This window comes from Oncorhynchus mykiss, chromosome 16 (genome assembly GCF_013265735.2).
Source record: "Oncorhynchus mykiss isolate Arlee chromosome 16, USDA_OmykA_1.1, whole genome shotgun sequence".
NCBI classification, from domain to species: domain Eukaryota; kingdom Metazoa; phylum Chordata; class Actinopteri; order Salmoniformes; family Salmonidae; genus Oncorhynchus; species Oncorhynchus mykiss.
Window position 1 is genome coordinate 74,247,380 of NC_048580.1, and position 26,400 is coordinate 74,273,779.

At 46.8% G+C, this 26,400-nt stretch overlaps 1 protein-coding gene across 1 annotated transcript in view; it reads right to left on the bottom strand.

Annotated features, from left to right (window-relative positions):
• LOC110510377 (CDK5 and ABL1 enzyme substrate 2) overlaps window positions 1-26,400 on the bottom strand; it is a 113,790-nt gene that overhangs the window by 30,060 nt on the left and 57,330 nt on the right. Inside the window, exons 4-5 of the mRNA XM_036947799.1 lie at window positions 9,095-9,197; window positions 5,246-5,429 (exon numbers count right to left, since the gene is read on the bottom strand). Coding sequence (XP_036803694.1) covers window positions 5,246-5,429; window positions 9,095-9,197 — 287 coding nt within the window. The remainder of the gene's footprint in view (window positions 1-5,245; window positions 5,430-9,094; window positions 9,198-26,400) is intronic.

Sequence of the window (26,400 nt, forward strand, 5' to 3'; positions counted from 1 at the left end):
CAGACAGAGAGACAGTCAGGAGAACCACACACATCATTCATGACGTCCTCCACAGACAGAGAGACAGTCAGGAGAACCACACACATCATTAATAAAGTCCTCCACAGACAGAGACAACCAGGAGAACCACACACATATTTAATAAAGTCCTCCACAGACAGAGAGACAGTCAGGAGAACCACACACATCATTCATAAAGTCCTCCACAGACAGAGAGACAGTCAGGAGAACCACACACATCATTCATAAAGTCCTCCACAGACAGAGAGACAGTCAGGAGAACCACACATCATTCATGAAGTCCTCCACAGACAGAGACACAGTCAGGAGAACCACACACATCATTCATGAAGTCCTCCACAGACAGAGAGACAGTCAGGAGAACCACACATCATTCATGAAGTCCTCCACAGACAGAGACACAGCCAGGAGAACCACACACATCATTCATGCATTCCTCCACAGACAGAGACACAGCCAGGAGAACCACACATCATTCATAAATTCCTCCACAGACAGAGACACAGCCAGGAGAACCACACATCATTCATAAATTCCTCCACAGACAGAGACACAGCCAGGAGAACCACACATCATTCATAAATTCCTCCACAGACAGAGACACAGCCAGGAGAACCACACATCATTCATAAATTCCTCCACAGACAGAGACACAGCCAGGAGAACCACACATCATTAATAAAGTCCTCCACAGACAGAGACACAGCCAGGAGAACCACACACATCATTAATAAAGTCCTCCACAGACAGAGACACAGCCAGGAGAACCACACATCATTAATAAATTCCTCCACAGACAGAGACACAGCCAGGAGAACCACACATCATTCATAAATTCCTCCACAGACAGAGACACAGCCAGGAGAACCACACATCATTCATAAATTCCTCCACAGACAGAGACACAGCCAGGAGAACCACACACATCATTAATAAAGTCCTCCACAGACAGAGACACAGCCAGGAGAACCACACATCATTAATAAATTCCTCCACAGACAGAGACACAGCCAGGAGAACCACACATCATTAATAAATTCCTCCACAGACAGAGACACAGCCAGGAGAACCACACATCATTAATAAATTCCTCCACAGACAGAGACACAGCCAGGAGAACCACACATCATTCATAAATTCCTCCACAGACAGAGAGACAGCCAGGAGAACCACATATCATTAATAAAGTCCTCCACAGACAGAGAGACAGCCAGGAGAACCACACACATATGACAGTTACACCAGCTACCAGGTCTGTAGTCATCCACACTGTGTGTGACATTACTGTTGACCCACAATTCACCTGGATATCAGTGTTGGCAACACTCCTGGGGCCAACTGAGTCCCAAATGGCACCCTAATCCCTATGCGCTCTGGTCAAAAGTAGTGTGCACCCTATTCCCTATGCGCTCTGGTCAAAAGTAGTGTGCACCCTATTCCCTATGCGCTCTGGTCAAAAGTAGTGTGCACTACAAAGGGAATAGGGTACCATTTGTGTCTGGGATCTGTCCGGGTCACCTTGGCAACAATGAATAACTGTCTCTGGTATCTGTCCCCGGTCACCTGGCAACACAGAATAACTGTCTCTGGGATCTGTCCCCGTCACCCTGGCAACACAGAATAACTGTCTCTGGGATCTGTCCCCGTCACCCTGGCAACACAGAATAACTGTGGCTGGTATCTGTCCCCGGTCACCGTGGCAACACAGAATAACTAACAGCTAGCGCATCACACACACACACACACACACACACACACACCCAGCTGTGTGTTGCTAGTTAACAAAGTGTTGCTAAATCAGACCCATGGATATAGGGAAGAAAGAGTGGGGAGGAGAACACATTATTATCACCATCTGTGGTAATGTGACTGACACACACGCACAAGAAGATCCCCTCACACGCTCCCTCTCTCACACAGGCCATGCTGATCACTGACGGGTGCTGACAGTCTGTCTCTCAGTGCAGAGATGAGGAGGAGAAGTCAGACACTCTCTCGCCGTTTCAATTTGAAATTCAATTTCACTATCTAGACCTGAGCAGCAACACCCCACTGTTATTCACTGTGATTCATCAGAGGTGGATGAATCAGAATGTTCTCTCTCTCTCTTCTCCATCACATTCTACCACTGGCCTGGGTCAGAAGGACCAGCATGGTAGCCTGGGTCAGAAGGACCAGCATGGTAGCCTGGGTCAGAAGGACCAGCATGGTAGCCTGGGTCAGAAGGACCAGCATGGTGGCCTGGATCAGAAGGACTAGCATGGTAGCCTGGGTCAGAAGGACAGGCATGGTAGCCTGGGTCAGAAGGACCAGCATGGTGGCCTGGATCAGAAGGACTAGCATGGTAGCCTGGGTCAGAAGGACCAGCATGGTAGCCTGGGTCAGAAGGACCAGCATGGTAGCCTGGGTCAGAAGGACCAGCATGGTGGCCTGGATCAGAAGGACGAGCATGGTAGCCTGGGTCAGAAGGACCAGCATGGTAGCCTGGGTCAGAAGGACCAGCATGGTAGCATGGTGCAGTTGAACCAGCATGGTAGCCTGGGTCAGAAGGACCAGCATGGTAGCCTGGGTCAGAAGGACCAGCATGGTAGCCTGGGTCAGAAGGACCAGCATGGTAGCCTGGGTCAGAAGGACCAGCATGGTAGCCTGGGTCAGAAGGACCAGCATGGTAGCCTGGGTCAGAAGGACCAGCATGGTAGCCTGGGTCAGAAGGACCAGCATGGTAGCATGGTGCAGTTGAACCAGCATGGTAGCCTGGGTCAGAAGGACCAGCATGGTAGCCTGGGTCAGAAGGACCAGCATGGTAGCCTGGGTCAGAAGGACCAGCATGGTAGCCTGGGTCAGAAGGACCAGCATGGTATCATGGTGCAGTTGAACCAGCATGGTAGCCTGGGTCAGAAGGACCAGCATGGTAGCCTGGGTCAGAAGGACCAGCATGGTAGCCTCGGTCAGAAGGACCAGCATGGTAGCCTGGGTCAGAAGGACCAGCATGGTGGCCTGGATCAGAAGGACTAGCATGGTAGCCTGGGTCAGAAGGACCAGCATGGTAGCCTGGGTCAGAAGGACCAGCATGGTAGCCTGGGTCAGAAGGACCAGCATGGTAGCATGGTGCAGTTGAACCAGCATGGTAGCCTGGGTCCGAAGGACCAGCATGGTAGCCTGGGTCAGAAGGACCAGCATGGTAGCCTGGGTCAGAAGGACCAGCATGGTAGCCTGGGTCAGAAGGACCAGCATGGTAGCATGGTGCAGTTGAACCAGCATGGTAGCCTGGGTCAGAAGGACCAGCATGGTAGCCTGGGTCAGAAGGACCAGCATGGTAGCCTGGGTCAGAAGGAACAGCATGGTAGCCTGGGTCAGAAGGACCAGCATGGTAGCATGGTGCAGTTGAACAAGCATGGTAGCCTGGGTCAGAAGGACCAGCATGGTAGCCTGGGTCAGAAGGACCAGCATGGTAGCCTGGGTCAGAAGGACCAGCATGGTAGCATGGTGCAGTTGAACCAGCATGGTAGCCTGGGTCAGAAGGACCAGCATGGTAGCCTGGGTCAGAAGGACCAGCATGGTAGCCTGGGTCAGAAGGACCAGCATGGTAGCATGGTGCAGTTGAACCAGCATGGTAGCCTGGGTCCGAAGGACCAGCATGGTAGCCTGGGTCAGAAGGACCAGCATGGTAGCCTGGGTCAGAAGGACCAGCATGGTAGCCTGGGTCAGAAGGACCAGCATGGTAGCATGGTGCAGTTGAACCAGCATGGTAGCCTGGGTCAGAAGGACCAGCATGGTAGCCTGGGTCAGAAGGACCAGCATGGTAGCCTGGGTCAGAAGGAACAGCATGGTAGCCTGGGTCAGAAGGACCAGCATGGTAGCATGGTGCAGTTGAACAAGCATGGTAGCCTGGGTCAGAAGGACCAGCATGGTAGCCTGGGTCAGAAGGACCAGCATGGTAGCCTGGGTCAGAAGGACCAGCATGGTAGCATGGTGCAGTTGAACCAGCATGGTAGCCTGGGTCAGAAGGACCAGCATGGTAGCCTGGGTCAGAAGGACCAGCATGGTAGCCTGGGTCAGAAGGACCAGCATGGTAGCCTGGTGCAGTTGAACCAGCATGGTAGCATGGTGCAGTAAAACCAGCATGGTAGCATGGTGCAGTAGAACCAGCATGGTAGCATGGTGCAGTAAAACCAGCATGGTAGCATGGTGCAGTTGAACCAGCATGGTAGCATGGTGCAGTAGAACCAGCATGGTACAGTAGAACCAGCATGGTAGCATGGTGCAGTAGAACCAGCATGGTAGCATGGTGCAGTAGAACCAGCATGGTACAGTAGAACCAGCATGGTAGCATGGTGCAGTAGTACCAGCATGGTACATTAGAACCAGCATGGTACAGTAGAACCAGCATGGTACAGTAGAACCAGCATGGTAGCATGGTGCAGTAGAACCAGCATGGTAGCATGGTGCAGTAGAACCAGCATGGTACAGTAGAACCAGCATGGTAGCATGGTGCAGTAGTACCAGAATGGTGCAGTAGAACCAGCATGGTACAGTAGAACCAGCATGGTAGCATGGTGCAGTAGAACCAGCATGGTACAGTAGAACCAGCATGGTAGCATGGTGCAGTAGTACCAGCATGGTACAGTAGAACCAGCATGGTACAGTAGAACCAGCATGGTACAGTAGAACTAGCATGGTAGCATGGTGCAGTAGAGGTCATAACCCTGTGGAAAGCAGGTACAGTAGAGGTCATAACCCTGTGGAAAGCAGGTAGAGGTCATAACTCTGTGGAAAGCAGGTACAGTAGAGGTCATAACCCTGTGGAAAGCAGGTACAGTAGAGGTCATAACCCTGTGGAAAGCAGGTACAGTAGAGGTCATAACCCTGTGGAAAGCAGGTACAGTAGAGGTCATAACCCCGTGGAAAGCAGGTACAGTAGAGGTCATAACCCCGTGGAAAGCAGGTACAGTAGAGGTCATAACCCCGTGGAAAGCAGGTACAGTAGAGGTCATAACCCTGTGGAAAGCAGGTACAGTAGAGGTCATAACCCTGTGGAAAGCAGGTACAGTAGAGGTCATAACCCTGTGGAAAGCAGGTACAGTAGAGGTCATAACCCCGTGGAAAGCAGGTACAGACAGTCCACAACGTGATAAAAGCTCCATTCCGCCCTCTGATGGACCAGGAATGTATTGCTAAAGGTTCAACCAACATCCATTCCTACAACACAACCGGGGTCAAATACCTAAATCCAGTCCCACATTGGAGTTCAGCCTAGTCGGGGTGTAGTTTCTGGGGATGCTGTTCCGGGTCACCTGGGTGAGGGGCACTTGCAGGGTGAGGGGCACCTGCAGGGTGATGTCCACCGAGGCAGTCTTCTGGCGGACCAGAGCATTGGTCGGGTGGAGGAACTGGGCGTACGATACCGTCTGGGGAGGTCAATCAATCAATCAATCAATCAATAAGTCATACAGGAGATGGATGTTCAACGCCACGAGGGGAGCAGGAAAAAAACAAGTGATACGGACAACAATACACAGTCTAGCGTAGCACAGTAAAACAGCACAGTGTGAAACAGCACGGTGCAGTATAGTTCCTAACTCTGTGGACTGATATTGGGGCGGCAGGTAGCCTAGTGGTTAGAGCGTTGGATTTGTAACCGAAAGGTAGCAAGATCAAATCCCTGAGCTGACAAGCTAAAAACCTATCATTCTGCTCATGAACCCACTGTTAACCCATTGTTTTTTGCTAAAACTGACTTGCCTAGTTAAATAAAATATAATTTAATAAAACAAGTAATTGTAATTGCTAAAATATACTTAAAGTACAAGTATAAATCATTTTAACTTCCCCACATTAAGCAAACCAGACGGCCACTTTTTCCATTTAAAAAAATATGTATTTACGGATCGCCAAGGCCACAGGGTTATCTCAGACATAATTGACAAACGAAGGATGTGTTTAGTGAGTCCTCCAGATCAGAGGCAGTAGGGATGACCAGGGATGTTCTCTGTTTAGTGAGTCCTCCAGATCAGAGGCAGTAGGGACGACCAGGGATGTTCTCTGTTTAGTGAGTCCTCCAGATCAGAGGCAGTAGGGATGACCAGGGATGTTCTCTGTTTAGTGAGTCCTCCAGATCAGAGGTAGTAGGGATGACCAGGGATGTTCTCTGTTTAGTGAGTCCTCCAGATCAGAGGCAGTAGGGATGACCAGGGATGTTCTCTGTTTAGTGAGTCCTCCAGATCAGAGGCAGTAGGGATGACCAGGGATGTTCTCTGTTTAGTGAGTCCTCCAGATCAGAGGCTGTAGAGATGACCAGGGATATTCACTGTTTAGTGAGTCCTCCAGATCAGAGGCAGTAGGGACGACCAGGGATGTTCTCTGTTTAGTGAGTCCTCCAGATCAGAGGCAATAGGGACGACCAGGGATGTTCTCTGTTTAGTGAGTCCGCCAGATCAGAGGCAGTAGAGATGACCAGGGATGTTCTCTGTTTAGTGAGTCCTCCAGATCAGAGGCAGTAGGGATGACCAGGGAGGTTCTCTGTTTAGTGAGTCTGCCAGATCAGAGGCAGTAGGGATGACCAGAGAGGTTCTCTGTTTAGTGAGTCTGCCAGATCAGAGGCAGTAGGGATGACCAGGGAGGTTCTCTGTTTAGTGAGTCTGCCAGATCAGAGGCAGTAGGGATGACCAGGGATGTTCTCTGTTTAGTGAGTCCTCCAGATCAGAGGAAGTAGGGATGACCAGGGATGTTCTCTGTTTAGTGAGTCTGCCAGATCAGAGGCAGTAGGGACGACCAGGGATGTTCTCTGTTTAGTGAGTCCTCCAGATCAGAGGCAGTAGGGACGACCATGAATGTTCTCTATTTAGTGAGTCCACCAGGGATGTTCTCTGTTTAGTGAGTCCTCCAGATCAGAGGCAGTAGGGATGACCAGGGATGTTCTCTGTTTAGTGAGTCCTCCAGATCAGAGGCAGTAGGGACGACCATGAATGTTCTCTGTTTAGTGAGTCCACCAGGGATGTTCTCTGTTTAGTGAGTCCTCCAGATCAGAGGCAGTAGGGCTGACCAGGGATGTTCTCTGTTTAGTGAGTCCTCCAGATCAGAGGCAGTAGGGATGACCAGGGATGTTCTCTGTTTAGTGAGTCCACCAGATCAGAGGCAGTAGGGACGACCAGAGATGTTCTCTGTTTAGTGAGTCCTCCAGATCAGAGGCAGTAGGGATGACCAGGGATGTTCTCTGTTTAGTGAGTCCTCCAGATCAGAGGCAGTAGGGACGACCATGAATGTTCTCTGTTTAGTGAGTCCACCAGGGATGTTCTCTGTTTAGTGAGTCCTCCAGATCAGAGGCAGTAGGGCTGACCAGGGATGTTCTCTGTTTAGTGAGTCCTCCAGATCAGAGGCAGTAGGGATGACCAGGGATGTTCTCTGTTTAGTGAGTACACCAGATCAGAGGCAGTAGGGACGACCAGAGATGTTCTCTGTTTAATGAGTCCTCCAGATCAGAGGCAGTAGGGATGACCAGGGATGTTCTCTGTTTAGTGAGTCCTCCAGATCAGAGGCAGTAGGGACGACCAGGGATGTTCTCTGTTTAGTGAGTCCTCCAGATCAGAGGCAGTAGGGATGACCAGGGATGTTCTCTGTTTAGTGAGTCTGCCAGATCAGAGGCAGTAGAGGATGACCAGGGATGTTCTCTGTTTAGTGAGTCCTCCAGATCAGAGGCAGTAGGGACGACCAGGGATGTCCTCTGTTTAGTGAGTCTGCCAGATCAAAGGCAGTAGGGATGACCAGGGATGTTCTCTGTTTAGTGAGTCCTCCAGATCAGAGACAGTAGGGATGACCAGGGATGTTCTCTGTTTAGTGAGTCCTCCAGATCAGAGGCAGTAGGGACGACCAGGGATGTTCTCTGTTTAGTGAGTCCTCCAGATCAGAGGCAGTAGGGACGACCATGAATGTTCTCTGTTTAGTGAGTCCTCCAGATCAGAGACAGTAGGGATAACCAGGGAGGTTCTCTTGATAAGTGCGTGAATTAGACCATTTTCTTGACCTGCTAAGCATTCAAAATGTAACGAGTACTTTTGGGTGTCAGGTAAAACGTATGGAGTAAAAAGTACCGAATTGTCTTTAGGAATGTAGTGAAGTAAAAATATAAATAGTTAAGTAGAGGTATCCCCCCCCCCCAAAAAAAAACAACTTAAGTAGTACTTTCAAGTATTTTTACCTCCTGTGTCTGTTTTGGGGAATATAATCTAAGACATCTCTAGTTTTGCCCCCCCCCCTGGAATATAATCTAAGACATCTCTAGTTTTGGGGGCCCTCCCCCCCCTGGAATATAATCTAAGACATCTCTAGTTTTGGGGGCCCTCCCCCCCCTGGAATATAATCTAAGACATCTCTAGTTTTGGGGGCCCTCCCCCCCCTGGAATATAATCTAAGACATCTCTAGTTTTGGGGGCCCCCCCCCCCCCCTGGAATATAATCTAAGACATCTCTAGTTTTGGGGGCCCTCCCCCCCTGGAATATAATCTAAGACATCTATAGTTTTGGGCCCCCCCCCCCCCCCCCCCCCTGGAATATAATCTAAGACATCTCTAGTTTTGGGGGCCCCCCCCCCCCCTGGAATATAATCTAAGACATCTCTAGTTTTGGGGGCCCTCCCCCCCCTGGAATATAATCTAAGACATCTCTAGTTTTGGGGGCACCCCCCCCCCCCTGGAATATAATCTAAGACATCTCTAGTTTTGGGGGAACCCCCCGGAATATAATCTAAGACATCTCTAGTTTTGGGGGCACCCCCCCCCCCCCCCCCTGGAATATAATCTAAGACATCTCTAGTTTTGGGGGAACCCCCCGGAATATAATCTAAGACATCTCTAGTTTTGGGGGCACCCCCCCCCCCCCTGGAATATAATCTAAGACATCTCTAGTTTTGGGGGCACCCCCCTAGAATATAATCTAAGACATCTCTAGTTTTGTGGGCACCCCCCTGCAATATAATCTAAGACATCTCTAGTTTTGTAGGCACCCCCCTGCAATATAATTTAAAACATCTCTAGTTTTGGGGGCACCCCCCTAGAATATAATCTAATGTAGAATTTACCTTGACGTAGGGTTCCTGTTCAAACCCCTCCAGGCCTGGCAGCATCTCCAGAGTGGTAGAGATGTTCCCGGATGAATGTCTACGTCTGTCCAATTTGGGGTCACTGAAAAGAGGGAGAGGAAGTGGGAGCGAGAGAGAGAGAGAGAGAGAGAGAGAGAGAGAGGAAGTGGGAGCAAGAGAGAGAGAGAGGAAGTGGGAGCGAAAGAGAGAGAGAGAGAGATTATTATGATTTTAGAGCTTCAGAGTCTCATCAACCCCATGCCATTTAACAGTAAGTAAAAGGAGAGGAGAGCTCCACAAGAGAGATAGTTCCAGACACAGCAGAGAGACAGAGAGATAGTTCCAGACACAGGAGAGAGACAGAGAGATAGTTCCAGACACAGCAGAGAGACAGAGAGATAGTTCCAGACACAGGAGAGAGACAGAGATAGTTCCAGACACAGGAGAGAGACAGAGAGATAGTTCCAGACACAGGAGAGAGACAGAGATAGTTCCAGACACAGGAGAGAGACAGGGAGATAGTTCCAGACACAGGAGAGAGACAGAGAGATAGTTCCAGACACAGGAGAGAGACAGAGGGATAGTTCCAGACACAGGAGAGAGACAGAGAGATAGTTCCAGACACAGGAGAGAGACAGAGAGATAGTTCCAGACACAGGAGAGAGACAGAGGGATTGTTCCAGACACAGGAGAGAGACAGAGAGATAGTTCCAGACACAGGAGAGAGACAGAGAGATAGTTCCAGACACATGAGAGAGACAGAGAGATAGTTCCAGACACAGGAGAGAGACAGAGAGATAGTTCCAGACACAGCAGAGAGACAAGACAGAGAGATAGTTCCAGACACAGGAGAGAGACAGAGATAGTTCCAGACACAGGAGAGAGACAGAGAGATAGTTCCAGACACAGGAGAGAGACAGAGAGATAGTTCCAGACACAGGAGAGAGACAGAGAGATAGTTCCAGACACAGCAGAGAGACAGAGAGATAGTTCCAGACACAGCAGAGAGACAAGACAGAGAGATAGTTCCAGACACAGGAGAGAGACAGAGATAGTTCCAGACACAGCAGAGAGACAGAGAGATAGTTCCAGACACAGGAGAGAGACAGAGAGAGATAGTTCCAGACACAGGAGGGAGTGTATGGTTGTTAAATTACGTTTGGAGTTATGACAGCCTGAACCATGTCTGTAGATTGTGAAGCACTTAGAAGTTGTTCCATGTAGCTCAGTTGGTAGAGCATGGCACTTACAACGCCAGGGTTGTCGGTTCGATTCCCACAGGGTACCAGTATGAAGATGTATTCACTCACTACTGAAAGCTAAACGACTAAACGTGGAGAGGTTTTAGACTAGTCAGCATCCAAAATGCAGCCCTTTGTCCTATGTCTGCCTCCCTCGTCCCCTAATTACTGTCTGGGAGTTGAGTCTATGTGTGCCTCATCTCCTAAACACCATGTCCTCTCTCCTCTCCTATAAACACCATGTCCTCTCTCCTCTCCTAAACACCATGTCCTCTCTCCTCTCCTAAACACCATGTCCTCTCTCCTCTCCTAAACACCATGTCCTCTCTCCTCTCTCCCCTCCTAAACACCATGTCCTCTCTCCTCTCCTAAACACCATGTCCTCTCTCCTTTCCTAAACACCATGTCCTCTCTCCTTTCCCAAACACCATGTCCTCTCTCCTCTCTCCCCTCCTAAACACCATGTCCTCTCTCCTCTCTCCCAAACACAATGTCATCTCTCCTCTCTCCCCTCCTAAACACCATGTCCTCTCTCCTCTCCTAAACACCATGTCCTCTCTTTATACTACAAAGACAAAGCGAGAGAGAAAAATCAAGTTGCAGTTTTGTGCTGGAGTGTGTGTGTGTGAGTGTCTTTGTGCGCGTGTGTGTGTGCTTGTGCTCTTCTCTGTGTGTGTGCTTGTCTGTGTGTGTGTGTCTGTCTGTCTGTGATGATGTCAGTGAGAGGTGAAGGCCCTAAAATCAGAGTTCGTTCTCTAGCACACTAATCAGATGGAGCCTGAGAAACATGTGGGGGGGGACTAATTCTAACTGATTCCTTCTCTCTGTGTTTCTCCTGTGTTGTTTCTCCTTGTTATTTATATCATAGCAAAGTCAGTGTATCAGGATGCAGCAATTAAAGAGGACAGGGATGTGGAGCGGGTGAGAGGACTGAGAAGGTTGAGGACGAGGGTGCCTCACACAGAGGGTTGGGAAGGGTGAGGACTGAGAAGGTTGAGGACGAGGGTGCCTCACACAGAGGGTTAGGAAGGGTGAGGACTGAGAAGGTTGAGGACAAGGGTGCCTCAGACAGAGGGTTAGGAAGGGTGAGGACTGAGAAGGTTGAGGACGAGGGTGCCTCACACAGAGGGTTAGAAAGGGTGAGGACTGAGAAGGTTGAGGACGAGGGTGCCTCACACAGAGGGTTAGAAAGGGTGAGGACTGAGAAGGTTGAGGACGAGGGTGCCTCACACAGAGGGTTAGAAAGGGTGAGGACTGAGAAGGTTGAGGACGGAGGGTGCCTCACACAGAGGGTTAGAAAGGGTGAGGACTGAGAAGGTTGAGGACGAGGGTCCAGGGAAAGAGCCTAGCTAACTCCTCTGTGTGAGAGAACGTGGGAAAGGGTTACACATATGGCTGTTGCGGTGACCGTATTACCGCCACACCGGCGGTCACGAGTCATGAAGGCAGTCAAATTCCACGTGACCGTTTAGTCACGGTAATTAGGCTTCTCCAAGCTCTGATGCTGCTGATGGTCATTAGTAGTCTACCAAACTTGCTTAATTAACTGCCTGGTACTCAGCACTCTATTGTCCCTCTGTAATTGAAAATCTAAATCAAACACTTCACGAGAGACCAGGAGCTCATGTTGTGCAACATTTCTATCGGCTATGTGAGAAAACAGAGTGATGGCCTCTACTAAAAAGAAGTGGATCCCATCAGCTTTCTATAGGCTAGGCCTACTGTCACGTTCTGAATTTCATTTCCTTTGTTTTGTCTTTATTTAGTATGGTCAGGGCGTGAGTTGGGGTGGGCAGTCTATGTGTGTTTTTATATGTTGGGGTTTTGAGTTCAGCCTAGTATGGTTCTCAGAGGCACGTGTCGTTAGTTGTCTCTGATTGAGAATCATACTTAGGTAGCCTGGGTTTCACTTTTGGTTTGTGGGTGTTTGTTTTTGACGCTCGTGGTTGTATTAATTTGGGATCTATCGCATCCCACAACTCTCCCAGACTATGTTTGGAATATTTATTTCTCACACAGAATAGAATAAGTCAACTGTTGTACTATGCGGGAAAAGTAGATTGACATAGGCTTGTGCTTTTCCTGTTCGTTAGGCCACCTCATCTTGTTGAGTAGTTCCAATATCTTCAGTATGCACCTTCGGAATTGGATGAGGACGCACGCATTTGCGTCCCTGATGTGTCTGTCTTCACTTGTAGCCTGTGAGAAAAACCTGGTCACGTGATGGAGAACCATGTGAGTGAGAGGTGCTTCAGAGTGCGCAGCACTCAGGGAAAATGGCCCAACGCAGCCCTCAGGGAAAAGGGCCCAATGCAACCCTCAGGGAAAAGGGCCCAACGCAGCCCTCAGGGAAACGGGCCAAACGCAGCCCTCAGGGAAAAGGGCCCAACGCAGCCCTCAGGGAAAAGGGCCCAACGCAGCCCTCAGGGAAAAGGGCCCAACGCAGCACTCAGGGAAAAGGGCCAAACGCAGCCCTCAGGGAAAAGGGCCCAACGCAGCCCTCAGGGAAAAGGGCCCAACGCAGCCCTCAGGGAAAAGGGCCCAACGCAGCCCTCAGGGAAAAGGGCCAAACGCAGCCCTCAGGGAAAAGGGCCAAACGCAGCCCTCAGGGAAAAGGGCCAAACGCAGCCCTCAGGGAAAAGGGCCCAACGCAGCCCTCAGGGAAAAGGGCCCAACGCAGCCCTCAGGGAAAAGGGCCCAACGCAGCCCTCAGGGAAACGGGCCAAACGCAGCCCTCAGGGAAAAGGGCCCAACGCAGCCCTCAGGGAAAAGGGCCCAACGCAGCCCTCAGGGAAAAGGGCCCAACGCAGCCCTCAGGGAAAAGGGCCCAATGCAGCACTCAGGGAAAAGGGCCCAACGCAGCCCTCAGGGAAAAGGGCCCAACGCAGCCCTCAGGGAAAAGGGCCAAACGCAGCCCTCAGGGAAACGGGCCAAACGCAGCCCTCAGGGAAAAGGGCCCAACGCAGCCCTCAGGGAAAAGGGCCCAACGCAGCCCTCAGGGAAAAGGGCCCAACGCAGCCCTCAGGGAAAAGGGCCCAACGCAGCCCTCAGGGAAAAGGGCCCAACGCAGCCCTCAGGGAAAAGGGCCCAATGCAGCCCTCAGGGAAAAGGGCCCAACGCAGCCCTCAGGGAAACGGGCCAAACGCAGCCCTCAGGGAAAAGGGCCCAACGCAGCCCTCAGGGAAAAGGGCCCAACGCAGCCCTCAGGGAAAAGGGCCCAACGCAGCACTCAGGGAAAAGGGCCAAACGCAGCCCTCAGGGAAAAGGGCCCAACGCAGCCCTCAGGGAAAAGGGCCCAACGCAGCCCTCAGGGAAAAGGGCCCAACGCAGCCCTCAGGGAAAAGGGCCAAACGCAGCCCTCAGGGAAAAGGGCCAAACGCAGCCCTCAGGGAAAAGGGCCAAACGCAGCCCTCAGGGAAAAGGGCCCAACGCAGCCCTCAGGGAAAAGGGCCCAACGCAGCCCTCAGGGAAAAGGGCCCAACGCAGCCCTCAGGGAAACGGGCCAAACGCAGCCCTCAGGGAAAAGGGCCCAACGCAGCCCTCAGGGAAAAGGGCCCAACGCAGCCCTCAGGGAAAAGGGCCCAACGCAGCCCTCAGGGAAAAGGGCCCAATGCAGCACTCAGGGAAAAGGGCCCAACGCAGCCCTCAGGGAAAAGGGCCCAACGCAGCCCTCAGGGAAAAGGGCCAAACGCAGCCCTCAGGGAAACGGGCCAAACGCAGCCCTCAGGGAAAAGGGCCCAACGCAGCCCTCAGGGAAAAGGGCCCAACGCAGCCCTCAGGGAAAAGGGCCCAACGCAGCCCTCAGGGAAAAGGGCCCAACGCAGCCCTCAGGGAAAAGGGCCCAACGCAGCCCTCAGGGAAAAGGGCCCAATGCAGCACTCAGGGAAAAGGGCCCAACGCAGCACTCAGGGAAAAGGGCCCAATGCAGACCCTCAGGGAAAAGGGCCTAACGCAGCACTCAGGGAAAAGGGCCCAATGCAGCCCTCAGGGAAAAGGGCCCAACGCAGCACTCAGGGAAAAGGGCCCAACGCAGCACTCAGGGAAAAGGGCCCAACAGCCACTGGCTGCAAAAGGCATTCATTTTTTTAGGGGGCATTACGGCCACACAAAGGGGATGTATTTGTTTTAGGGGGCATTACGGCCACGCAAAGGGGATGCCACCGTGAAATTCTAAGAATTATCAAGTGCTTGTCAAATTGTGAATGAGAGACTGATGAAGTGTGTACAGCCTGCGCAAAAAACTAAGCAGAGCTCGTGCCTTTCAAGCAAACTTTTTCAAATCATCATTAGTCGCATCATGCAGCCTCAAAACATAGAGCCCAACGTTTGTATCACAACTAATGTTACATTAATAACTCTAAATTTGTCACGTTCTGACCTTAGTTCCTCTGTTATGTCTTTCTGTTAGTTTGGTCAGGGCGTGAGTTGGGGTGGGTTGTCTATGTTCTTTTTTCTATGATTTGGGATTTCTGTGTTTGGCCTGGTATGGTTCCCAATCAGAGGCAGCTGTCAATCTTTGTCCCTGATTGAGAACCATACTTAGGTAGCCTGTTTTCCCACTGTTAGTTGTGGGTGATTATACTTTCTGTTTAGTGTGTGTTGCACCTGACGAAGCTGTTTCGGTTGTGTTTTTTGTTTGTTGCTTTGTTAGATGTTGTTCAGTTTTAAATAAATAACATCAACAAGTACCACGCTGCGCTTTGGTCCTCACCTTCTACCACCGACGGCCGTTACAAAATGAAGCATTTGGGAGGACCTATTTCTTTGTTTAACCTCTCAACAACAGAAATAGCCGCATGTGCGCACTACCTCAAATCGCTTGGAGAATTTTAAAAAATATTTTATTCAGCTTTGTTCAATTGTATTCTTCATACTATAAAATACTATAAAATAATGCCACGGAATTATAAGCAAATCCTGTCTGCTAAATGAACTAGTCGTAGCCCACAGCCACATGACATTAACCATATCAGGACCCTAACATAAGGACAACTCTGAGTGTGCTATTCTGTTCTTCTGAAATATATTATTTTCTTCATATCATGTTTCTTTAGACCTGTCTAAAATAAATAATGGATTTATTGTGAAGGTGTAGGCTGTATTACAAGGATTTATTAGACTTTTTTTTACAATGTAGATGTTCCAAAGGTCATCAGTGGCTTGTAGGCTGTGTGGAAGCCAGGAGATGCTAAATGTGTTTATGTTAATTGACGGTCCACTACTATGAGACCGACAGTTATTTGCTTGACAGGAGGACCGAGAGAGAAGAAGGACCTCTAGCTCCTCTGTGACACACAGAACGTGGGACTGCAGGGCAGATGACAAAGCAGTTTCTGGATGCATTCATGACTCACACAGTCATACAGGAAGCATTACAGCTGTTCATTTTTAGCATGCCTCTGCAGCAGTACCATAGATAGATAGAAATTGGTTGAGCCATTACATAATTCCGCAGGAGCAACATCCCAGAAATGTTCCATATGCACAAAAGAATATAAAACATTTCTCTAAAACGTGCAAAAAAATGTGTTGACATCCTTGTTAGTCAGCATTTCTCCATTGCCAAGATAATTCATCCACCTGACATGTGGCATATCAAGAACCGGATAAAAACAGCATGATCATTACACAGGTGCACTTTGTGCTGGGGACAATAAAAGGCCACTCTAAAATGTGCAGTTTTGTCACACAACAAAATGCCACAGATGTGCAAGAACCTGATAAAAACAGCATGACGTATTCCTCTCTCATCTTTTTAAGCGGGAGAACTTGCACAATTGGTGGCTGACTAAATACTTTTTTGCCCCACTGTATATATATATGGGATGTATAGACATTATTGACAGTATGTGGATAGAATATGTAGTATATGTAGTATATGTGTAGAATACATGGATAGTATATGTAGTATATATGTAGAATACATGGATAGAATATGTAGTATATGTGTAGAATACATGGATAGTATATGTAGTATATGTAGTATATCTGTAGAATACATTGATAGTATATGTGTAGAATACATGGATAGTATATGTAGTATATGTAGTATATCTGTAGAATACATTGATAGTAAATGTGTAGAATACATGGATAGAATATGTAGTATATGTGTAGAATACATGGATAGTATATATAGTATATGTGTAGAATACATGGATAGTATATATAGTATATGTGTAGAATACATGGATAGAATATGTAGTATATGTGTAGAATACATGGATAGTATATGTAGTATATGTAGTATATCTGTAGAATACATTGATAGTATATGTGTAGAATACATGGATAGTATATGTAGTATATCTGTAGAATACATGGATATAATATGTAGTATATGTGTAGAATACATGGATAGTATATGCAGTATATCTGTAGAATACATGGATAGAATATGTAGTATATGTGTAGAATACATGGATAGAATATGGAGTATATGTGTAGAATACATGGATAGTATATGTAGTATATGTATTATATCTGTAGAATACATGGATAGTATATGGAGTATATGTAGTATATCTATAGAATACATGGATAGAATATGTAGTATATGTGTAGAATACATGGATAGAATATGGAGTATATGTGTAGAATACATGGATAGTATATGGAGTATATGTAGTATATCTATAGAATACATGGATAGTATATGGAGTATATCTGTAGAATACATGGATAGTATATGGAGTATATGTAGTATATCTATAGAATACATGGATAGTATATGTAGTATATGTATTATATCTGTAGAATACATGGATAGTATATGTAGTATATGTAGTATATCTGTAGAATACATGGATAGTATATGTAGTATATGTGTAGAATACATGGATAGTATATATAGTATATCTGTAGAATACATTGATAGTATATGGAGTATATGTAGTATATCTGTAGAATACATGGATAGTATATGTGTAGAATACATTGATAGTATATGTGTAGAATACATGGATATAATCTAGTATATGGATAGAATATGTGGTATATGTAGTATATGTGTAGAATACATGGACAGAATATGTAGTATGTGTAGAATATGTAGTATATCTGTAGAATACATGGATAGTATATGTAGTATGTGTAGAATACATGGATAGTATATGTAGTATGTGTAGAATATGTAGTATATCTGTAGAATACATGGATAGTATATGTAGTATGTGTAGAATACATGGATAGTATATGTAGTATGTGTAGAATATGTAGTATATCTGTAGATTACATGGATAGTATATGTAGTATGTGTAGAATACATGGATAGTATATGTAGTATGTGTAGAATATATAGTATATGTGTAGAATATATAGTATATGTGTAGAATATATAGTATATGTGTAGAATACATGGATAGTATATGTAGTATATGTGTAGAATACATGGATAGAATATATAGTATATGTGTAGAATACATGGATAGTATATGTAGTATATGTGTAGAATACATGGATAGTATATGTAGTATATGTAGTATATCTGTAGAATACATGGATAGAATATGTAGTATATGTAGTATATGTGTAGAATACATGGATAGTATATGTAGTATATGTAGTATATGTGTAGAATACATGGATAGTATATATAGCATATGTGTAGAATACATGGATAGTATATGTAGTATATGTGTAGAATACATGGATAGTATATGTAGTATATGTAGTATATCTGTAGAATACATGGATAGTATATGTAGTATATGTAGTATATGTGTAGAATACATGGATAGTATATGTAGTATATGTAGTATATGTGTAGAATACATGGATAGAATATATAGTATATGTAGTATATGTGTAGAATACATGGATAGAATATATAGTATATGTGTAGAATACATGGATAGAATATATAGTATATGTGTAGAATACATGGATAGAATATATAGTATATGTGTAGAATACATGGATAGAATATGTAGTATATGTGTAGAATACATGGATAGTATATATAGTATATGTGTAGAATACATGGATAGTATATGTAGTATATGTGTAGAATACATGGATAGTATATGTAGTATATGTAGTATATCTGTAGAATACATGGATAGAATATGTAGTATATGTAGTATATGTGTAGAATACATGGATAGTATATGTAGTATATGTAGTATATGTGTAGAATACATGGATAGTATATATAGTATATGTGTAGAATACATGGATAGTATATGTAGTATATGTGTAGAATACATGGATAGTATATGTAGTATATGTAGTATATCTGTAGAATACATGGATAGTATATGTAGTATATGTAGTATATGTGTAGAATACATGGATAGTATATGTAGTATATGTAGTATATGTGTAGAATACATGGATAGTATATGTAGTATATGTGTAGAATACATGGATAGTATATGTAGTATATGTAGTATATGTGTAGAATACATGGATAGAATATATAGTATATGTGTAGAATACATGGATAGAATATATAGTATATGTGTAGAATACATGGATAGAATATGTAGTATATGTGTAGAATACATGGATAGTATATATAGTATATGTGTAGAATACATGGATAGTATATGTAGTATATGTGTAGAATACATGGATAGTATATGTAGTATATGTAGTATATCTGTAGAATACATGGATAGTATATGTAGTATATGTAGTATATGTGTAGAATACATGGATAGTATATGTAGTATATGTAGTATATGTGTAGAATACATGGATAGAATATATAGTATATGTGTAGAATACATGGATAGAATCTAGTATATGGATAGAATATGTAGTATATCTGTAGAATACATGGATAGAATATGTAGTATATGTGTAGAATACATGGATAGTATATGTAGTATATGTGTAGAATACATGGATAGAATATGTAGTATATCTGTAGAATACATGGATAGTATATGTAGTATATCTGTAGAATACATGGATAGTATATGTAGTATATGTAGTATATCTGTAGAATACATGGATAGTATATGTAGTATATGTAGTATATGTGTAGAATACATGGATAGTATATGTAGTATATGTAGTATATGAGTAGAATACATGGATAGTATATGTAGTATATGTAGTATATCTGTAGAATACATGGATAGAATATATAGTATATGTGTAGAATACATGGATAGAATATATAGTATATGTGTAGAATACATGGATAGAATATATAGTATATGTGTAGAATACATGGATAGAATCTGTAGTATATGTGTAGAATACATGGATAGTATATGTAGTACAGTGCCTTGCGAAAGTATTCGGCCCCCTTGAACTTTGCGACCTTTTGCCACATTTCAGGCTTCAAACATAAAGATATAAAACTGTATTTTTTTGTGAAGAATCAACAACAAGTGGGACACAATCATGAAGTGGAACGACATTTATTGGATATTTCAAACTTTTTTAACAAATCAAAAACTGAAAAATTGGGCGTGCAAAATTATTCAGCCCCCTTAAGTTAATACTTTGTAGCGCCAACTTTTGCTGCGATTACAGCTGTAAGTCGCTTGGGGTATGTCTCTATCAGTTTTGCACATCGAGAGACTGACATTTTTTCCCATTCCTCCTTGCAAAACAGCTCGAGCTCAGTGAGGTTGGATGGAGAGCATTTGTGAACAGCAGTTTTCAGTTCTTTCCACAGATTCTCGATTGGATTCAGGTCTGGACTTTGACTTGGCCATTCTAACACCTGGATATGTTTATTTTTGAAACATTCCATTGTAGATTTTGCTTTATGTTTTGGATCATTGTCTTGTTGGAAGACAAATCTCCGTCCCAGTCTCAGGTCTTTTGCAGACTCCATCAGGTTTTCTTCCAGAATGGTCCTGTATTTGGCTCCATCCATCTTCCCATCAATTTTAACCATCTTCCCTGTCCCTGCTGAAGAAAAGCAGGCCCAAACCATGATGCTGCCACCACCATGTTTGACAGTGGGGATGGTGTGTTCAGGGTGATGAGCTGTGTTGCTTTTACGCCAAACATAACGTTTTGCATTGTTGCCAAAAAGTTCAATTTTGGTTTCATCTGACCAGAGCACCTTCTTCCACATGTTTGGTGTATCTCCCAGGTGGCTTGTGGCAAACTTTAAACAACACTTTTTATGGATATCTTTAAGAAATGGCTTTCTTCTTGCCACTCTTCCATAAAGGCCAGATTTGTGCAATATACGACTGATTGTTGTCCTATGGACAGAGTCTCCCACCTCAGCTGTAGATCTCTGCAGTTCATCCAGCGTGATCATGGCTTCATCTCTGATCAGTCTTCTCCTTGTATGAGCTGAAAGTTTAGAGGGACGGCCAGGTCTTGGTAGATTTGCAGTGGTCTGATACTCCTTCCATTTCAATATTATCGCTTGCACAGTGCTCCTTGGGATGTTTAAAGCTTGGGAAATCTTTTTTTATCCAAATCCGGCTTTAATCTTCTTCACAACAGTATCTCGGACCTGCCTGGTGTGTTCCTTGTTCTTCATGATGCTCTCTGCACTTTTAACGGACCTCTGAGACTATCAGAGTGCAGGTGCATTTATACGGAGACTTGATTACTCACAGGTGGATTGTATTTATCATCATTAGTCATTTAGGTCAACATTGGATCATTCAGAGATCCTCACTGAACTTCTGGAGAGAGTTTGCTGCACTGAAAGTAAAGGGGCTGAATAATTTTGCACGCCCAATTTTTATGTTTTTGATTTGTTAAAAAAGTTTGAAATATCCAATAAATGTCGTTCCACTTCATGATTGTGTCCCACTTGTTGTTGATTCTTCACAAAAAAATACAGTTTTATATTTTTATGTTTGAAGCCTGAAATGTGGCAAAAGGTTGCAAAGTTCAAGGGGGCCGAATACTTTCGCAAGGCACTGTATATGTGTAGAATACATGGATAGAATATGCAGTATATGGATAGTATATGTAGTATATGTGTAGAATACATGGATAGTATATGTAGTATATGTAGTATATGAGTAGAATACATGGATAGTATATGCAGTATATCTGTAGAATACATGGATAGTATATGTAGTATATGAGTAGAATACATGGATAGTATATGCAGTATATCTGTAGAATACATGGATAGTATATGCAGTATATGGATAGTATATGTAGTATATCTGTAGAATATATGGATAGTATATGTAGTATATCTGTAGAATATATGGATAGAATATGTAGTATATCTGTAGAATACATGGATAGAATATGAGTAGAATACATGGATAGTATATGTAGTATATCTGTAGAATACATGGATAGAATATGCAGTATATGGATAGTATATGTAGTATATGTGTAGAATACATGGATAGTATATGTAGTATATCTGTAGAATACATGGATAGTATATGTAGTATATGAGTAGAATACATGGATAGTATATGCAGTATATGGATAGTATATGTAGTATATCTGTAGAATATATGGATAGTATATGTAGTATATCTGTAGAATATATGGATAGAATATGTAGTATATCTGTAGAATACATGGATAGAATATGAGTAGAATACATGGATAGTATATGTAGTATATCTGTAGAATACATGGATATGTAGTATATCTATAGAAAATGTGGGAAGCATAGTATATGTACAGCAACAGTTGAATAGGATGGACTTGACTAGAATATATTATATACATATGAAATGAGTAGAACCGTATGTAAACATTACTAAAGGGACCAGTGTTCCATTATTAAAGGGACCAGTGTTCCATTACTAAAGGGACCAGTGTTCCATTACTAAAGGGACCAGTGTTCCATTACTAAAGGGACCAGTGTTCCATTACTAAAGGGACCAGTGTTCCATTACTAAAGGGACCAGTGTTCCATTACTAAAGGGACCAGTGTTCCATTACTAAAGGGACCAGTGTTCCACTACCAAAGGGACCAGTGTTCCATTACTAAAGGGACCAGTGTTCCACTACCAAAGGGACCAGTGTTCCACTACCAAAGGGACCAGTGTTCCATTACTAAAGGGACCATTGTTCCATTACTAAAGGGACCAGTGTTCCATTACTAAAGGGACCAGTGTTCCATTACTAAAGGGACCAGTGTTCCATTACTAAAGGGACCAGTGCTCCATTACTAAAGGGACCAGTGTTCCATTACAAAAGGGACCAGTGTTCCATTACTAAAGGGACCAGTGTTCCATTACTAAAGGGACCAGTGTTCCATTACTAAAGGGACCAGTGTTCCATTACTAAAGGGACCAGTGTTCCATTACTAAAGGGACCAGTGTTCCATTACTAAAGGGACCAGTGTTCCATTACTTTAGGGACCAGTGTTCCATTACCAAAGGGACCAGTGTTCCACTACCAAAGGGACCAGTGTTCCACTACCAAAGGGACCAGTGTTCCATTACTAAAGGGACCAGTGTTCCATTACTAAAGGGACCAGTGTTCCATTACTAAAGGGACCAGTGTTCCATTACTAAAGGGACCAGTGTTCCATTATTAAAGTGACCAGTGTACCATGTCTATGTACAGGGATGAGTAACCGGGTGGTTGCCGCTAGTGACAGTGACTAAGTTCAGGGTACTGGGTGGAGGCCGGCTAATGATGGCTATTTAGCAGTCTGATGGCCTTGAGATAGAAGCTGCTTTTCAGTCTCTCTGTCCCAGCTTTGATGAACCTGTACTGACATTTTTTATTTAACCTTTATTTAACCAGGCAAATCAGTTAAGAACAAATTCTTATTTTCAATGGCAGCCTAAGAACAGAGGGTTAACTGCCTGTTCAGGGGCAGAATGACAGATTTGTTACCTTGTCAGCTCAGGGATTTGATCTTGCAATCTTTCAAGTCCAACGCTCTAACCACTAGGCTGTCTGCCGCCTTCTGGATGGTAGCAGGGTGAACAGGCTGTGGCTCAAGTGGTTGATGTCCATGATGATCTTTTTGGCCATCCTGTGACATCGGGTGCTGTAGATGTCCAGGCAGTGTGCCCCCGGTGATGAGTTGGGCTGACCACACCAACCTCTAGAGAGGCCTGTGGTTGCAGACGGTGCAGTTGCCGTACCAGGCGGTGATACAGCTTGACAGGATGCTCTTAATGGTGCATCTGTAAAGGTGTGTGAGGGTTTTAGGTGACAAGTCGAATTTCTTCAGCCTCCTGTGTGGGTGGACCATTTCAGATTGTCAGTGACGTGTACGCCGAGGAACTTGAAGCTTTTCACCTTCTCCACCGCTGTCCCGTTGATGTGGATTGGGGGGTGCGCCCTCTGCTGTGTCCTGAAGTCCACGATCAGCTCCTTTGTTTTGTCGACATTGAGTGAGAGGTTATTTTCCTGACACCACACTCCCAGGGCCCTCACCTCCTCCCTGTAGGCTCTCGTCATTGTTGGTAATCATGCCTACCACTGTTGTGTTGTCTGCAAACTTGATGATTGAGTTGGAGAGGTGCATGGCCACGCAGTCCTGGGTGAACAGGGAGTACAGGAGGGGGCTGAGCAAGCAACCTTGTGGGGCCCCAGTGTTGAGAATCAGTGAGGCAGAAGTGTTGTTGCCTACCTTCACCAACTGGAGGCGGCCCGTCAGGAAGTCCAGGACCCAGTTGCACAGAGCAGGGTTCTGACCCAGGGCCCCCAGCTTAATGATGAGCTTGGAGGGTACTATGGTGTTGAAGGTTGAGCTATAGTCAATGAACAGCAATCTTACATAGGTATTCCTCTGGGATAGGGCAGTGTGCAGTGCGATGGCGATTGCGTCATCCCTGAATCTATTGGGGCTGTACGCAAATTGCAGTGGGTCTAGGGTGTCAGGTAGGGTGGAGGTGATATGATCCTTGACTAGTCTCTCAAAGCACCTCATGAGTCATTTAGGTTCAGTTACCTTTGCTTTCTTTGGTTGAGGAACAATGGTGGCCATCGTGAAGCATGTGGGAACAGCAGACTGGGATAGCGAGAGATTGAATATGTCCATAAACACACTAGCCAGCTGGTCTGTGCATGCTCTGAGGACGCGGCTAGGGATGCTGTCTGGGCCGGCAGCCTTGCAAGCGTTAACATGCTTAAATGTCTTACTCACGTCGGCCGCGGCGAACGAGAGCTCACAGTCCTCGGGAACGACATGGTGCATAGAACTATAGAAGCACGGTGACTTATGCCTCAATGCGGTTAAATTTGTGTCTTATCTGAGGTGTGGCTTTCAGTTAATTATTTTTGGCCACCCATCCCATGAGAGTGAATGTCATTCCAGTGCACTGCTATGACTTCTATCTGATGGTGTTTACATGTTTAGGTAAAAAGACAAACAATGTCCTGTTCAAAACACTGACAAATAAAGAGCGTCTGATTGGGTGGGCCCCAGTGGGTGGGCCCCGGCTTCCCAGTGGGTGGGCCCCGGCTCCCCAGTGGGTGGGCCCCGGCTCCCCAGTGGGTGGGCCCAGGCTCCCCAGTGGGTGGGCCCCGGCTCCCCAGTGGGTGGGCCCAGGCTTCCCAGTGGGTGGGCCCAGGCTTCCTAGTGGGCGGGCCCAGGCTTCCCAGTGGGCGGGCCCAGGCTTCCCAGTGGGTGGGCCCAGGCTTCCTAGTGGGCGGGCCCAGGCTTCCCAGTGGGCGGGCCCAGGCTTCCCAGTGGGCGGGCCCAGGCTTCCCAGTGGGCGGGCCCAGGCTCCCCAGTGGGCGGGCCCAGGCTCCCCAGTGGGCGGGCCCAGGCTTCCCAGTGGGCGGGCCCAGGCTTCCCAGTGGGCGGGCCCAGGCTCCCCAGTGGGCGGGCCCAGGCTCTCCAGTGGGCGGGCCCAGGCTCCCCAGTGGGCGGGCCCAGGCTCCCCAGTGGGTGGGCCCAGGCTTCCCAGTGGGTGGGCCCAGGCTCCCCAGTGGGTGGGCCCAGGCTTCCCAGTGGGTGGGCCCAGGCTCCCCAGTGGGTGGGCCCAGGCCCCAAAGTGGGTGGGCCCAGGCTTCCCAGTGGGTGGGCCCAGGCTCCCCAGTGGGTGGGCCCAGGCCCCAAAGTGGGTGGGCCCAGGCTTCCCAGTGGGTGGGCCCAGGCTTCCCAGTGGGCGGGCCCAGGCTTCCCAGTGGGCGGGCCCAGGCTTCCCAGTGGGCGGGCCCAGGCTTCCCAGTGGGCGGGCCGTCAGGAAGTCCAGGACCCAGTTGCACAGAGCAGGGTTCTGACCCAGGGCCCCCAGCTTAATGATGAGCTTGGAGGGTACTATAGTGTTGAAGGTTGAGCTATAGTCAATGAACAGCAATCTTACATAGGTATTCCTCTGGGATAGGGCAGTGTGCAGTGCGATGGCGATTGCGTCATCCCTGAATCTATTGGGGCTGTACGCAAATTGCAGTGGGTCTAGGGTGTCAGGTAGGGTGGAGGTGATATGATCCTTGACTAGTCTCTCAAAGCACCTCATGAGTCATTTAGGTTCAGTTACCTTTGCTTTCTTTGGTTGAGGAACAATGGTGGCCATCGTGAAGCATGTGGGAACAGCAGACTGGGATAGCGAGAGATTGAATATGTCCATAAACACACTAGCCAGCTGGTCTGTGCATGCTCTGAGGACGCGGCTAGGGATGCTGTCTGGGCCCACAGGCTCCCCAGTGGGCGGGCCCAGGCTTCCCAGTGGGCGGGCCCAGGCTCCCCAGTGGGCGGGCCCAGGCTCTCCAGTGGGCGGGCCCAGGCTCCCCAGTGGGCGGGCCCAGGCTCCCCAGTGGGTGGGCCCAGGCTTCCCAGTGGGTGGGCCCAGGCTCCCCAGTGGGTGGGCCCAGGCTTCCCAGTGGGTGGGCCCAGGCCCCAAAGTGGGTGGGCCCAGGCTTCCCAGTGGGTGGGCCCAGGCTCCCCAGTGGGTGGGCCCAGGCCCCAAAGTGGGTGGGCCCAGGCTTCCCAGTGGGTGGGCCCAGGCTTCCCAGTGGGCGGGCCCAGGCTTCCCAGTGGGCGGGCCCAGGCTTCCCAGTGGGCGGGCCCAGGCTTCCCAGTGGGCGGGCCGTCAGGAAGTCCAGGACCCAGTTGCACAGAGCAGGGTTCTGACCCAGGGCCCCCAGCTTAATGATGAGCTTGGAGGGTACTATAGTGTTGAAGGTTGAGCTATAGTCAATGAACAGCAATCTTACATAGGTATTCCTCTGGGATAGGGCAGTGTGCAGTGC